The 14,794-nt window shown below is 36.8% G+C and overlaps 1 protein-coding gene across 1 annotated transcript in view; it reads right to left on the reverse strand.

Moving 5' to 3' along the window:
• CSMD3 (CUB and Sushi multiple domains 3) overlaps positions 1-14,794 on the reverse strand; it is a 650,552-nt gene that overhangs the window by 347,175 nt on the left and 288,583 nt on the right. The window contains exon 8 of the mRNA XM_044421466.1: positions 4,123-4,200. Within this exon, the coding sequence (XP_044277401.1) occupies positions 4,123-4,200 (78 nt within the window). The remainder of the gene's footprint in view (positions 1-4,122; positions 4,201-14,794) is intronic.

Genomic DNA, 14,794 nt, shown 5'->3' on the forward strand with positions numbered 1-14,794 from the left:
TTTCATATATGAGCCAGTGCGGCACAGTAGATAAGAGTGAGCATGGGACTGGGACTCAGGAGATCTGGGTTCTAGTCCCTGCTTGGTCATGGAGCCAACTGGGTGACTTTGGGCCAGTCACAGACTCTCAGGCCAAGCTACCTCGCAGGGCTGTTGTTGTGAGGATAAGACTGAGCTGAGAAGGAAAATGATGTAAGCCACTTTGAGTTTGATGTAAATAAAAAATGGGATATAACACTGCATATATATATATGACTTTTAAAATTCAGTCTCGAGTACAGCCTTTTCCAACCTGGTGCTTTCCAGTTGGGAAGGTATCTGACACTTACCACTTCAGTCAGTGTAGTGGATGTGGATAATGGAAGTTCAGGTCCAACACATTTGGAGGGTATTAAGTTAGAGATGGTTGCACTAGGACCTCCAGTTAGACTTTAAGTAGTAGGGCTTGGGATGACTTCTGGCTGATAATGTGAAAGGTTCCCACCCTACCTCAAAGTCAGAACAGAAGCTATGGGGCTACTTGGACCAGAGTGATCATATTCAGTAAAGAGTATGCAAAAAGTACAGAATGAACTTGCGTTCATAGTACATATAATTCACAGTACAAATAGTCTTTCTTTATAGAAGTTCAGTAAGCTTGCCTATGTATGACACTTGATGCAGAAATTCTACTGAAGTGCAGCTTCTTAAGGGCAGTTCTTCGCAATATGGGAAATTGCTTCCAAGACAGTTATTGCAGATGGTGATGATCAACATGAACACCATCTGCCTAAGGTGCACACAGATTCCACAAACTGCATTTTCTTTTTGAAGAAGATACCCAGTGTACACTTTCTATGCATACAGATAATATTGAAATGTTTCAAAATTGGTTCCACTCTGAAAAGTGACTATAAACAGGCAAACATTTACTAACAACTCTGCTCTTGCAAAGTAATTTCTGCTGACTTAAGGTGCTTTCCCCCTTCTCCTTAGTTTTGCATAACCAAGAGAACTTAGTTAATATACAGTAAGATTAGTTTATTCTATGTTTTCTGATGTTCATGTCTAAAAAGACACACAGAACATCTTCCTGCCTTCAGGCCCAAGTAAAGCTAAGACTAGTAATTATCACCATGTTTAAAGGAACTAATTATGCATACTGGTGGCTTTAACTGATTTGAGGGACTTCTGTCATGGATGTTAATCTATGCGACATTTTTAAAATGAGACCTGATACACAAAGACACTTTCTGTGGTCAGAAATTGGGACATAAGTGTATGGTAGAACTTCCCAGCTGAAGCTGAGATCACACTAAATGAATCTTAGTTAGGTCTCTGTGTCATGTGACTGGGGTTTTCCTCCTCTTCTTGCGGGAACTACAGAAGACCTTCCGTATTTCTCCTTTTCTTCCCATCACTTAACTTCACTTCTATGCACAAGCTACTTTCCCCATCCACCCTGCTGATATTTCCTGAAAATAGCATCTTAGCTGGTTGGGGGGTGGGGGATTTTCCAAAACATGATGGTGACTAGAAAAAGATTATAGGTACAGATTACAGCTGTACAGTGTAAGAGGGGAAATTAGAACTTGAGGCATAGGATCCAAAGTCATGCCTAATGCATCTCAAGTCATTGGATAATTTGTGTGGGTGGAAGTACAGTCACACTTTATTGCCAGCTACTTTTTCTGTTCTACTTACTGGAATCCTCAGCTTGTGACAAATAGGGTGGCTAAAACATTTCATCATAATCAGATCCTGAGGTTTAACACAGCATTCCGACACAAATTGACAAGTCATGTGTCTCATGGGATAATCTGAAAGCAGGATGCCTTTCTGACATTGACGCTAAGCAGGTCTAGCCTGTAAACGATCCATCTCGGAACCCCAAGTATGCAATTTTCTTGAAGGAAGGGTTATCATAAATGTAATGACTAAAAATTCCTTCATCAAATTTCTATCATTGACTTTCCCCACTGATGCTGCTTTGCCAGCCCCTTCAACTCAAGGAGGCCACTACAGTCAACTGCACTGTAAGTCAGAGAGCAAGGAGAATTGAACAGTTATCATTGCAACCTCTTTTTAATGACCTTTCATTATTTCTACTGACCTGAGGGATTCAGCTCTGGTAGCTCTTTTGGCTGAAGAGCACTATCAAGATGCTTAATGCAAATGTATAGCCACCATGCTCAGATCCTCATGTTGCCCATTTGCCACTAGCAAATAGTAATCTTGAATGAGGTGCTCACTTTCACCCCAATATGTATTATTCAAACCAGGATGCACTAGAAGCATTGACACCTATGTAGGTAAGGGGCTTTGGGTGCAATTGGTTGGTAAGTCTGAACTTTAGAGATCATATGGAGGAGGTGGTTACTAACTTTGTATAGATTGCTTGAAACTCCCCCATGTTCTAATTTTAGTAGAGAAGTATTTTTGACTGTATTGTTTAGCATCTTACATAACTTATACTTCTCCTTTTCTGGTATTAGCAATGATTGATTTTAATTAAGATGCAGCTGAGAGTTTCCAATAAAGTTTTATCTTGAAATGAAATTATGTCTTTAATCTCTTCCTGAGGCACAGGAAGCCATGTCCTTGGTTTGGTATAGCACCAGACATCATCACCAAACTAAATCTCACTGGTGCATGGCATTATCATGAAGCAAAATCAGAGTGAGGAGAATCAAAAGATGGAAGAAAAACTTGTGTTTGTAGTGAACCTCCATTGCAGAGTTGTTTTCTAACTTTTCAGAATACAAATAGGGTGATGAAATTGGAAGTGTCCCTTTTTGGCTTCACCTCTGTTCTAAGGAGCGCCATCAGTTTGGGGAGTTTTGTTGTTCTTGTCATTTTAAACTAACTTTGGCACTATTGATTTAAAAATTAGTATAGAAATCCTTAAACAATTTAAGATTAGAGTCCAAAGGAGATGCCTGTTATCCTTTATACTGGTTGGGATTGCACAACCTTTGAAGGAGTGGATGTATAACTTGGAGGCCATCCTGGACTGATCTCTATCTGAAGCTCTATTCTTAAGTATCTTCAAGTAGCTCCCATGGCACAGAGGGCTTTCTACAATCTTTGTCTGAGGATCCATATACACTCCGATCTTGACAGGAAGAGCCTGGCTTTGGATGACTGCAGCATGCCACTGAAGATGTTTCAGAAGCTGCCACTTGTACAACAACTTCTCAGTCAGATGGATAACAGGGACAGAAAATTCTAACATATAACCATGTTTTCCCCGTTTGCATGGTCTGCCTGTATGTTTCCACATCTGTTTCAAGATACTGGCTTGGGAGCAGAATACCTGACAGAACATTTCTCCCAGAATCAGATGTTCATCATTTAAGGCCCTTCTCCAGGTGCCTCCTCTAAGGAAGGTTGGAAAGTGGCAAGAAGGGAGAGTGCCTTCTGGGGGGTGGAATCATTGAAGTAAATGACAATAAATTAAATTGAAATAAATTGGGAAGGCACTCCTTTTCTTGGAAAGAGCACAAAGTCTTTGATTTTTTTTTAAAAAAAAATCTTCTTCAGACCAGACAATGAATTCTTCTTACTGTCTTTTATCAGACACATATGTTCCTTAACAACATCTAGGGTTCCAACTGGTACAGCAAGTTGCCATGGAATACCTTCTTAATGTCCAAAACTTCTCTAACTGAAGAATACCTAATACCAATCATGATATATATTACGTTTAGTTTATCTAATAATGTTTGCAGGTATCTTATATTTAATATAGTCTTTTATCAAGTTTGCAAAGTTGCAAATCTGAACATGTCTTACAAATAAGTCCTGTCAAATGCAGTTGAGTGTATTTCTGAGAAGTCATGTGCAGGGTTTCACCGTTTTAGTGCTTAAATTAATAGAACTTCAAGAGAAATCTACAATTAGAAAAGAAAGAGAAAAGTGTAGAACCACTACATTTAAATTTGAACTATTCCCATGATGCCAGTTTTGTACCGAGTCACTCTTCAGAGTGCAACAACACATTCACATTCACCATGCAAACTGTTGCAGAAATATTTAATACAGTTAGATATATCAAACAATATCAAGAAACACACGAACAACACAGACAGCACAAACTTCACTCTTGCACTAGAAAAAAGTAACAAAAAGGAGTACACTCACAGATAGAAAACTTGTTGCTGTTGTCTTTCCCTGGAAACAATTTAAATCCTCTAGATTTAAAATCTATGGCCTTTTTCACTAGTTAAGAAAACAAACAAAAACACATATCAGATAATACAGTCTGACAAGAGATCATTTTAACTGACAGTTCTTTTTATCATGGAGGTGCAAATTAAGAGTAATTGCATTCCAACACTATTGTGTGCCCAAACAGAGGGAAAAATGGCTTTAAAGGAGTGTATATTTTTATGCAAAAAGGCAAATATTTAAACTGAGTTATATAATAACATCCAGGAAAGACTACTTATATATTGCCTGTTTTTCTCTTTTAGTGAATATGTGATGTCTCTTAAGCAAATTTAAATACAAAGTCAAATATTCCAGTTTTCATGTCCCATAAGTAAATAAGTATAATTTAATTATATGATTATACAACCTGGAAAACAGAGGTTTTCGTATAGGAACACAATAATGTTTCTAAATCTTTTTTCATAATTAACATATGTTTATTTCCCTTATTAATGGGGGCAATTTTATACCATTTTGCCCAAAATTGTCTGTAAGTTATAGCATTTTATAGCACAAAGTTGGTACCCCTTCCATCCTGTTGCACTTATTGGTTCAAAATTTCACCCATGTGGATATTCACAAAGGTGTCTTAATCATCCTCCAAAGTATTTTCCAACAATAGTTCACATAAGCACTAACTATATTGAATAAAGAATCAACATGTTGGTCACCTCCCTCTCTGTCTCTCTCTCTCTATTAATATTATTTGCAGTAACCTGGAATTTTGATGTGGCTGGGGCCAGGGAGGAATCACAGCATTTTCATTAGATCATTAAAAGTTGGATAAATGGTGCATTAACAACCTCTCCATATGGCAACTAGCTTAGTCTTTATACCTCTCAAAAAGCCATCATAAGAGATTAAATCACAGGGGAGACAGCAGTAGAATTTTTATCGGGTTAATTGTCTGACAACATGGTCAAATTACTATGCATTATTCCAGTGTGTGCAACTTGCAAATTTGCTTAAGTTAAAATAAATGAGGCCATGACAAGAAGTAGCCTGATGCCACACTGAAACAAAGTGTTGGGAAGCCAACTGAAATTTATATCACATGTTGATATATTAGGAATATGCCTCCAACCCAACCACAGTTCCTATTACTGATCAAGCTCATTATTAATATTAACGTCATTTAATATTTTTTGCTAAAGAGTTGCTGATGGCCCAATGCAAAAGTGGCCAAATGCAAAAGTAAATGCAGCTTTAGTGGTTCTGCATTAGAATGAATTTCTGAAACCCCTTTCTATTTTGTAGAACCACCTCATTAATGTTGTCAAACTGGTCTTGAGAAAGCATTGTCAAATTATTATCATACACACTTCAAACAGTTATGGAAAGATGATTTTGTGTACACACTGGAATTCTAAAGATGAGAGTACTGTGTCAAAGTCTTCGCAATGTGAATATCACCATCTTTTTACTAAGATTGCATCTGAATATATATTTATAAAAGATCTCAGAAAACCACTGAGAGACAGAGAAAGACAGAGAGAAAGAAGCTGCATTCTGCATTCAATTATTTTTCAAACATCCAATCCTATATGTAAAACAAGCCCTGCTAGGTTCAGTGGGGCTTGGTATTATAAAATCATACACAGGATTTCTGAAGAAAAATCTGGAATGCTTCTATCCAGCCACTTCATTTCATTTTCCCCTTCATGGTTGTTCCTGATCCCTCCTCATCCCAACAGTCAACATTCCAAAGTTCAATTTTCACTGGATTTGAGGGTGTGTGGGCTGCATTTGGAGAGGAGTTTGCTTTCCTTTTTGGGTTCTTGGGGCCAAACCTTGGATTATAATCCATATTACAATCTTGGATTTCTCCATAGACCCTATGGGCCTCACTTATTTCCATCACTGGGAATTTTCAAAAATAGTCAAACTAAAATCAGATATAACTTATCCAGATAGCATAATGCAGCCTACACCTTCTTTCCCTCTCCCCACTTCCACATTGTCTTCCTTTTTCAGGACATTCTTTTCCTCTTCTAGTCATTTAAATCTTCTTGCTGTTCTCGATTCCCATTCCTAGTATTTCTTTTCTTCCACTAAAGATTTAGTGCTAATCTCAAGTTTAACCTATACCTTCTAATAGATTAGTGTGAATGGTGCACTTCCAGCTACATTTGTACTAGCATTGGGAGGACTTGAATTGCAAAAACAGGAATAATACTGATTGGTCAAAACAAAATGAATGTGTGATCCAGAAACCAAAGCTGAGCTCTTCTAAATACCATTAATTTCAGGTGGAGAACAAAGTATGTGTTTATACTCTAAAGCACACCTGCTTGATCATCATAATCCAATCCAGAACAGTGAAGTTTTCATCTAACCAAGTTAATATGTAAGATTTGTCTATACATCTCTCAAGCTAAAATCCGTTGGAAATATCCAAAGGTATGCAACCACTAGCATAAATTATATTTTATAATATACACTACTCCCATATACAATGTCATGCCATTACATAATGCTCAACGTTTTATCACGTTGGTTAAATCATGTCCTAGTTTAGATTACATATATGTGATTTTGATAATATGTAAATGGTATCTCTGCAACCACATGATACAAATTAAAATAAGTTGCATCACATCCATCCATTAGTTATGATTAAACACCAGATGAAGCTGTATAATAGTGATTGGTATGAAGCAGACAGAGAAAGAGAAAGAACATTGGTATACGGATGAAAGTCTCCATAAACCTATAAGTCATAGGTATAATTCATTCTATTCTAGCCTTCTGAAGTAGGAAAGAGTCTATATGACTGAGTTTAATAGCTGTTCATAATTAATACAATGAACACTCCATAATTCAACAAAAGTCAACAAACATTTGGCAGATTCTACAGCATAGGTGATCACATTGATAATTTTTCAGTGCCAAAGAAAAACACTGTAAGATTCTTACACTGTCTTATAAGGATGAGCTGCGAACAACTGTAAAAGAAAGAAAGACCAAGTGCAATATTTCACAAGCTAATTTTAAGATAAATAAAATGGCTTCATCCATTCATGCAGGCCCTCAGATCCACTTGAATAGGTCTTGTAGAGCATAAAAGGAGAAGGGAATCTTCCACAGTGAGGCTCTGGGGTTTGGAACACTCTGAAATACTGAGATAGGCGGTGTAGGTAAACACAAAAAAAGGATGTGGAGAAAATTGGTCCTCCAACCCTTCACACCAGATAGAACATGCCAAACAGGACCACCACTTCACAAGTGTCCCCACAGGGAGCTGGGAACCCTTCATCCAATCCAATATCTAGAAGCAGATGCATGTTGAAAAAATGTAGTCGTAATAGTTGTAGTAGTAATACTAATAATATCCAAGGGAAGGTTTGAGGAGAAATGCTCACTGTCACTAATAATTTCATGCAACTCCCCTTACCAAATTTCAGGTTAGATCCAGGACCAAGGTAAGTCTACAGTATACATGACTAATCAAGGATCCAATTCTTTCAGTTTTGATTGTTTACTTGATTTTCTTTTTAATTTACACATTCTTAATAAAGCTGACCTATACAGAATCAGGTGATTGGTCTGTCTAGCTCAACATTGTCTTTAATAACTGGAACCATTTCTCTAGGATTTCAGATATGAAAAATCTTCCCCTCCACCCATGATCTTGGTTTGTGGAAGTCAGAGACTAAACATATGGCTATTTGCATGTGTGGATGTGTTGCATAAGGAACAATAAAAGGGGTGTGATCTACTCTACAGCATAGAAACTGCACTCTTTTACAGCTAGGATTGTTAAACTTCAAGATTTTTTAAATTAGCACTTTGATTTGTTTACAGAAGCTCTATTTCTTGTATTTAGAAATTTATGTCAACCTGACTTAAATGGCATACAGGGTATCATATATCCAAAATTAGGCATTTTAAGTTCCTGCCAGTTTCTGAGAAAAGTTGGTTCTAAATCTGAGAATGGTTAACTGCTTCTTATACCTCCCACTAACATTAATGTGATTAAAATGCACGTCATGAGTGGAGCTGGCTGGTGCCAGGGGTCAGACTAGATGGCCCAGGAGTCCCCTTCTGACTCGCTCTATTTCTATGTTTCTAAATGGACTTCAGTGTACAATCCAGTTGACATGATAATCATACTCCAAATCCAGCATGCAATGCAGAACTGGAAAAGTGGGAAGACAGTCTTTGCCTTCCTGTTCTTCCTTTTTGGGATTTTTCTTTGACAGGTCTTTTGGCAGTCTAGCTGGGGAGGTTTGGGGCATGGGTGAGAGAAAAGAGGATGCAGAGGGCACAGGATATGTCCACTTTGGCCTCTGTAGTTTCCTCCTCTCTCCACTCACAATAAAGCTTAATACATTTATTATCATGGAAATAGGGCCCAGCTTTCTCATAATATAGCATTTCTATCCAGACAGGTCAGATTTGGAATGTGAGATAAGAGAGGTTGATAGGGATGAGCTGGTGGCTCATTCTGAAAGGTCAGGGTTAACAAATGAGATCAGTCAGGAAGCAATTGAAAAGCAAGCCATCTTAGACAAAGGAGAAGACGCTGTAGAACAAGAAAAGCAGGACAGTGAATTTCCTAGAATCAGTGAAGTGGCACCACGCCAAACCAGTGAAACATTCCCACCATTTTGCTGGCAAGCAGCATGAAGCATGCTGAGAGTAGCATCAAGACTACTGTATTCCTGAATGCTGTGCACGGGTGTAAAAGCTGGACAGTGAAGAAAGCTGACAGGACGGAAATTTATGCATCAAAACATGATGGTGGAGAAAAGCTTTGAAAATCATTAGGACCAACAGAAAATGAACAAATTGTCCTAGATAAGATCAAGCCACGATTTTTTTCTCCTTGATGCAAAAATGAGACCCTGAAGCTATCGTACTTTAGGCACATCAAGAAAGGGCAAGGTTCACTGGAGAATGTAATCATTCAAGTCAAGTCAAAGGCAGAATAAGAAGAGGAAGACCAGATATGAGATGGATTGAATCATAAAAAAAGCCCCCACCTTGAATTTACAAGATCTGAACAAGACTCTTAGGGTTAGGGCATTCTGGAGAGCTTCCATGCAGGGTCACTATAAACTGGAGATGATTTGATGGAAAATAACAACAATAGCAGCCTACTGAAAGTAGGTTATCCCTGTCCAGATAGGGGGCTAGCTGGACCACCACCTTACACTAGTAGAAGACACTTTGTGCCATTGATCCTCAAGTGACAAAATGCTTCCGAGAGGTCCACCAAACTATTAATATGTTGGACATATAATGGAATAATATGGAAAATATGGAATAATATGTTATCTCCTTCAGAGGCACAGGTTAAGCACTCTCCATCCAGTCAAAGGAACCATCCACTAACATAATTTCACTCTTATCTGGAATGATATTTCAGTTTGTTAATCATTGTCACAGCCAGGCAACAGTTTAGCACATTCACAGTGTCTCCTTCTCAGCTGAGAAGATATTAATGCTAGGAATGTCAAAGGCATCTCAGATTATGAGATAGATTGATTCCATAGATGTAACCAACAGCTGTGTCTTTACAAGAGACAAACAGGGCTGTCCAAAACAGAATATTTTGGAGGGCACTTATTTACAGGGTCAACATAAGTCAGATGATGGCACTTGATGGCACATAACAATAACAGCTCAACAGAAGCTGTAAACTCCACTGAAGAACTGTATGTTTTAAGCTTGTCATTTTGATATATTTGAAAGGAAAAGGAGGAGAGAGAAATGTCTTCACCACAATGATATTATTTACTTACTATTAGTAGTTCTGTACTGCCTTCTGTGGCAAAGGCCATCTATATGGTGCTCAAGAAATTTAAACAAAATAATTAAAAAGCTCAGCTTAATAACTTACTTAAATGCATTAAATTGAAATAAATTGAGAAGATGTGCCTTAATTCTGTTTCTGAAAGTATTAAGACTGGGTTGTAATTGGAATTCTGCAGAGGATGCATTCCACAGTATGGGATCATAACTGGAGAAAGCATCCTCTCGTTTTAAACAAATGCTTTCTGTGGGCAATGGCTTTTCACAATACCTGTAATATCATCGTTATACCTGCATAAGTTAGCATTTAAGCTGCAGGATTTCATACCAACTAAAGGTGTAGGAAGGAGCACATTAAAGTAGTGCCATAGCACAGCATGCATAATATAATTAAGAATGCATATACTAGGGATGTGTGATACTGAAAACATGCTTCATTTGAGCTTGATGGATTCTCAAATTAACAGCCAAAAGTAGGCTGAGTCGGAGAGCATCCACAAAATTGTTTGAAGTATCTGCATAAGTTTGGAGATGAGAATTATGCTCCTCTGCTACAAGTTTTGCAAAAGGCCAAAACTGTGTGCAGCCTTCTCTGTCCCCCCACCCACGCTTTTTCTTTTTCTAATATGCAATTACAACTGATTAAAAAAATAAATGGAAGTCTGGTTCAGCTGATGTCAGATGAAACTGGCATCATCACAGAGCCAACAGAGCAGAATCTTTAGGGTAAATGTAAGAAAACCAGCCAGGTTTTCATCCCCTCAGCAAATACTAGAAAACAGATCACTACAAACTATGACTATATGTTTCCTCCCTGATCTTGTTTTGATGAACTGTGAAAAATATACCTGTTCGGGACTAAGGTTATGTTTGACTCTATAGTCGGTCAAATCTAAATAGAAGCCATGCTCTTCTTCCACCTGCTCTACCTTCTTAGTATGCGAGTTGTATTAGAGCAAAATAGAAAAGAAGATGATTCTATTTTTAATAAAAGGATGGCTCAGTCACACAGATTAATAGTTCCACAGCTCGTTATACACCAGAAAGAATAGAGATAATTGAAAGTTTATGTAAATAATCAGCTAATGATAACACTACAGTGGAAGTTTATAAAGCAACTCATGCCATGACCAAGATGCTATTTGGAAAGTGAAAGCCATAAATGAATGAATGAATGAATGAATGAATGTACAATACTTCATGTTACATAAAATGGATGGTGAATTTGAATGAAGCACCTTGACTGAAAAGAGTCTGGGATAGGTAAAAGCCACACAAGAAGCAGCAGCTCATTAAAAAGGCATCTATACATGAATGCCATCTTTCAGCACTTTTAGAGAATGAATCCATGACACACATCATCTCTTTGCTTGTATGTTCATGAGATCTTTGTGGCCAACTGTTGAAAATCATTGCTTCAGATGCAGCTACACAAATAGTAATGTACAGTGTTGCAAGAAAACTGGAGCATCATTCCAGAGAAACAAAAACAAATCAACCAACAACAACAAATACAAATGCATATTTTTTTCTTTCAATTTAGTAATACAGTGCAAAGTCAGATCTTTCAGATCTACGTATTTTTCCCTGTGCATGGATGGTTGCACCAAAATTTTATGGGTTTTTCTAAAATGCATCTTAAGATCTCCTTAGTATAACAAAGCATTCAGTTCTAGTTTTCTAAAGTGAATGTTTCTTGAGAATTACAAGCTGAACTTGTAGTGCCCTCTCCTTTCCTAAGTCTCTAGTAAAGTTTCAGTATGAAGCCTTGCCAAAAGCTCAGCACCATCAGTATAAGTCTTCTTTAGTTTCCTTTTATGCTATTAAAGCCCAGCATTATACATGAAAAAGATGAATGAGAAGTTGGAAGTAGTTTCAATTAGGTTTTCATTCCTGGAAGTTTGGGCTGTTTATTGTCACATGATACAAAGATCTTGAAATGGCATTGCACTCTTCTAAATTACACTTTTCCCCCCTCTGTGATATTGCAGGATGCTGAATGCATGCATATTTTTCATAAAAAAGAAACGGGAAAAGCAAAGATTCATGTCTTTGAATGAATAAGCAGAACAAAAGCCACCTTTATTCACCCTGGTGGCTAACTTAATGCTAGAAAGGGGAATCTAATCCTATTGGTTCTTCTGGATGCTCTGGCTGGGTTTGGTCTTGCTTGGCAAGCTAATAACAGATATTAGTGGTGGAGAGCAGCTCTGTTTTGCCCTTCACCTTCAGTTTATGGGTAAATCTAAGGCTCTGCCTTGTACCCCATGTATTTAACTTCTTTATGAGCCCATCATCCAGAAATTCAGATTCCATGTTATCAACATGGAGACAGCATACAGCTATGCTTTTCTTTTCTAACCTCAGATCCCAAAGTGGCTGTGGAAATACTAATCAGGTCCTTAGAAGAGATTTGGGATGAATAATAGTAAAGAAGCATTTCCTTAATCCAGACATAACCAAAGTACTTTTGGCAGAAACATCTCCTGAACTGAATATTCAATAAGGAATGGACTGGACTCAATTTACCTGAAGAACTATGCTTGCAGTGTAGGATTCTTGCCTATCTGTGGAACTGCAGGTGGTAGAATTTATTTTTACCAAACCTGGTTGGTTGGTTGGTCGGTTGGTCAGCTGCAATCCAATTTAGAGAAATTAGGCACTGAGCTGACAATTAATATCATGTGCATCAAATATTCCACGTATCAGGATTTGCACAGTATTACACTGTACCTGCAGATACAAGAGGGAGGCTAGTCCTGGAATGCTACACTGGAGTAGGAATGAGTCAGCTCAAGTCGTTATGAGCTTAGGTGATAAATCAAGTTTCTATGCATTTTCTCCCTGCCATCAAGGAACACTTTTCTTACAAGTTAACTGTCTCCCTGGCTATGGACTAGAGCATTACTATTAGTACCATCTGTGTAACATTATAACCAGTTTCATATTGACTCATTCATTTATTCTGTTTGGAAGAAAGTTTAAAAATGTGTGCACTGAGAGAAAATATGATTTAGAAGGGTGTTTAAACACAGTGTTGCTATAAGTTGCTTTTAAATGCAGATGAATACAAACCGGGGCAGAATGAATTTAATTAAATTTGCAGAAGATAATTGTTTTAAAAATAAGCATCTGTCAAGAAGAGTAACAGGTGGTCGAGCAATACACAGAAATTTTGAAACACCTTTCTATGTGTAGATTGGTGGATAGGTTGAGGGCTTAATTGATACCTTTCCATCCCTGAGTTCATTTCTAGTATTTGCCAGCATCTGGACTATTAAAATTCAAGTTGGAAGTGGTGAGGGACATTTTTTAAAATCTATTTTCTGGCTGGCTTTTTGCTTCCACTATGAAGGAAGCAAGCACAAGATAATTCAAGAAAACATAAAGGCAAAGCATTTTTACCATTGAAATATATCAATATATGTTTTTTACTGCAACTATACTTAACTGGAATAAGTTAAGTATATATAACTATACTTAACTATACAACTACTTAACTGGAAGGAAATCCTGCTGAATTCAAAAGGTTTTACAAAAGTTTCATGTACCAGTAAGACACTTATTTATTTATTTTATTTATCTAGAAAATTTCTATGCCGCCCCATTCGCCGAAGCCTTGGGGTGGCTCACAACATAAAAAACTTCAATTAAAATAATATAAATTAACAGTATAAAATAAGTCACCCTGGCCAAAGAATAAAATAAATAAATACTATTAACAGTTAAAATGACGTTTGAATAAAAAGGTCTTCACCTGGTGCCGAAAAACAAATAACAATGGCGCCAGGCGGACCTCACTTGATTCTTTACATTGGGAAGGAAATAAAGGGAAATACATGAAATAGGGGAATGCCAGTGGAAAAACTTACTGAACCCTTATCTAGAACAATATACTAATAAAAAACATCCATTCATAAAGGAAATGGTAATATAAAGATTTCATTTTAATATAATTCAATTATATATAACACACAAATTTATACATAGTGATGATTTACATAATAATGTTCAAATGTATAGTTTGGAACAAAAGTTTAATGAGAACATAATATTGGAAGAAAATAAATACTAAGTCCAATGTCACTTATAGAAAAAGCAAAGGTACTAATTAAGAAAAAACTGATGATACGGCATGTGAGATAGAGATGATAATGATATGTCTAAAGTATTGGAATGCCTTCCTGGACTCCTATTGGAGCTAAAGGAATATTAATTATTTGTTTTAGCATGGGAAAAAAAATAAATTGTTGTCTAGCTTATTGAAAAAGTGAATTATATGGAAGATAAATTGAAAATAATATCAGTGAATTACTGATTGTCAACAAAATGGTAGATTGCCACTTCATTGTTTTTTCAAAGGAAAAAGAGATTGAAGTTATAATAAATATGTTGAACATAATTTTGATATAGTTCTCCACCAGGACACACTGCATATTAAATATGATAGGATATTTTTTTAAAAAGTATATTTTACAAACCTAACTTAGAATGAAAATTGAACACATTTTACACCATCTATTAGAAAGCTTCTGCTGTAATGCTTCAATGTGGCTGATAAAAATTAAAAGTCAAATAAACCATTGTACAAATAATATATAATAATAAAAAGAATCCTGAAATAAAATTCAATCTAAATGCACTTAATTCAATCCCCTCTAATGAATCAAAGCAGCAATAAAGCCAATAACCATCATCCAAACATCAGCATCCAAACACAAATGGGCTGAAATGAGAACAGTAACTCCCCACTAGGGAATCTTGTCCCCACTTTTCTCACTAAATTTTAATTGTAATGGTGAGTGCAATCTAATGGCTGCCAGACTGAATCTAAACAGCCATAGGA

The sequence above is a fragment of the Varanus komodoensis genome, unplaced genomic scaffold, assembly GCF_004798865.1.
Source record: "Varanus komodoensis strain SLA01 unplaced genomic scaffold, ASM479886v1 scaffold12, whole genome shotgun sequence".
NCBI lineage: Eukaryota > Metazoa > Chordata > Lepidosauria > Squamata > Varanidae > Varanus > Varanus komodoensis.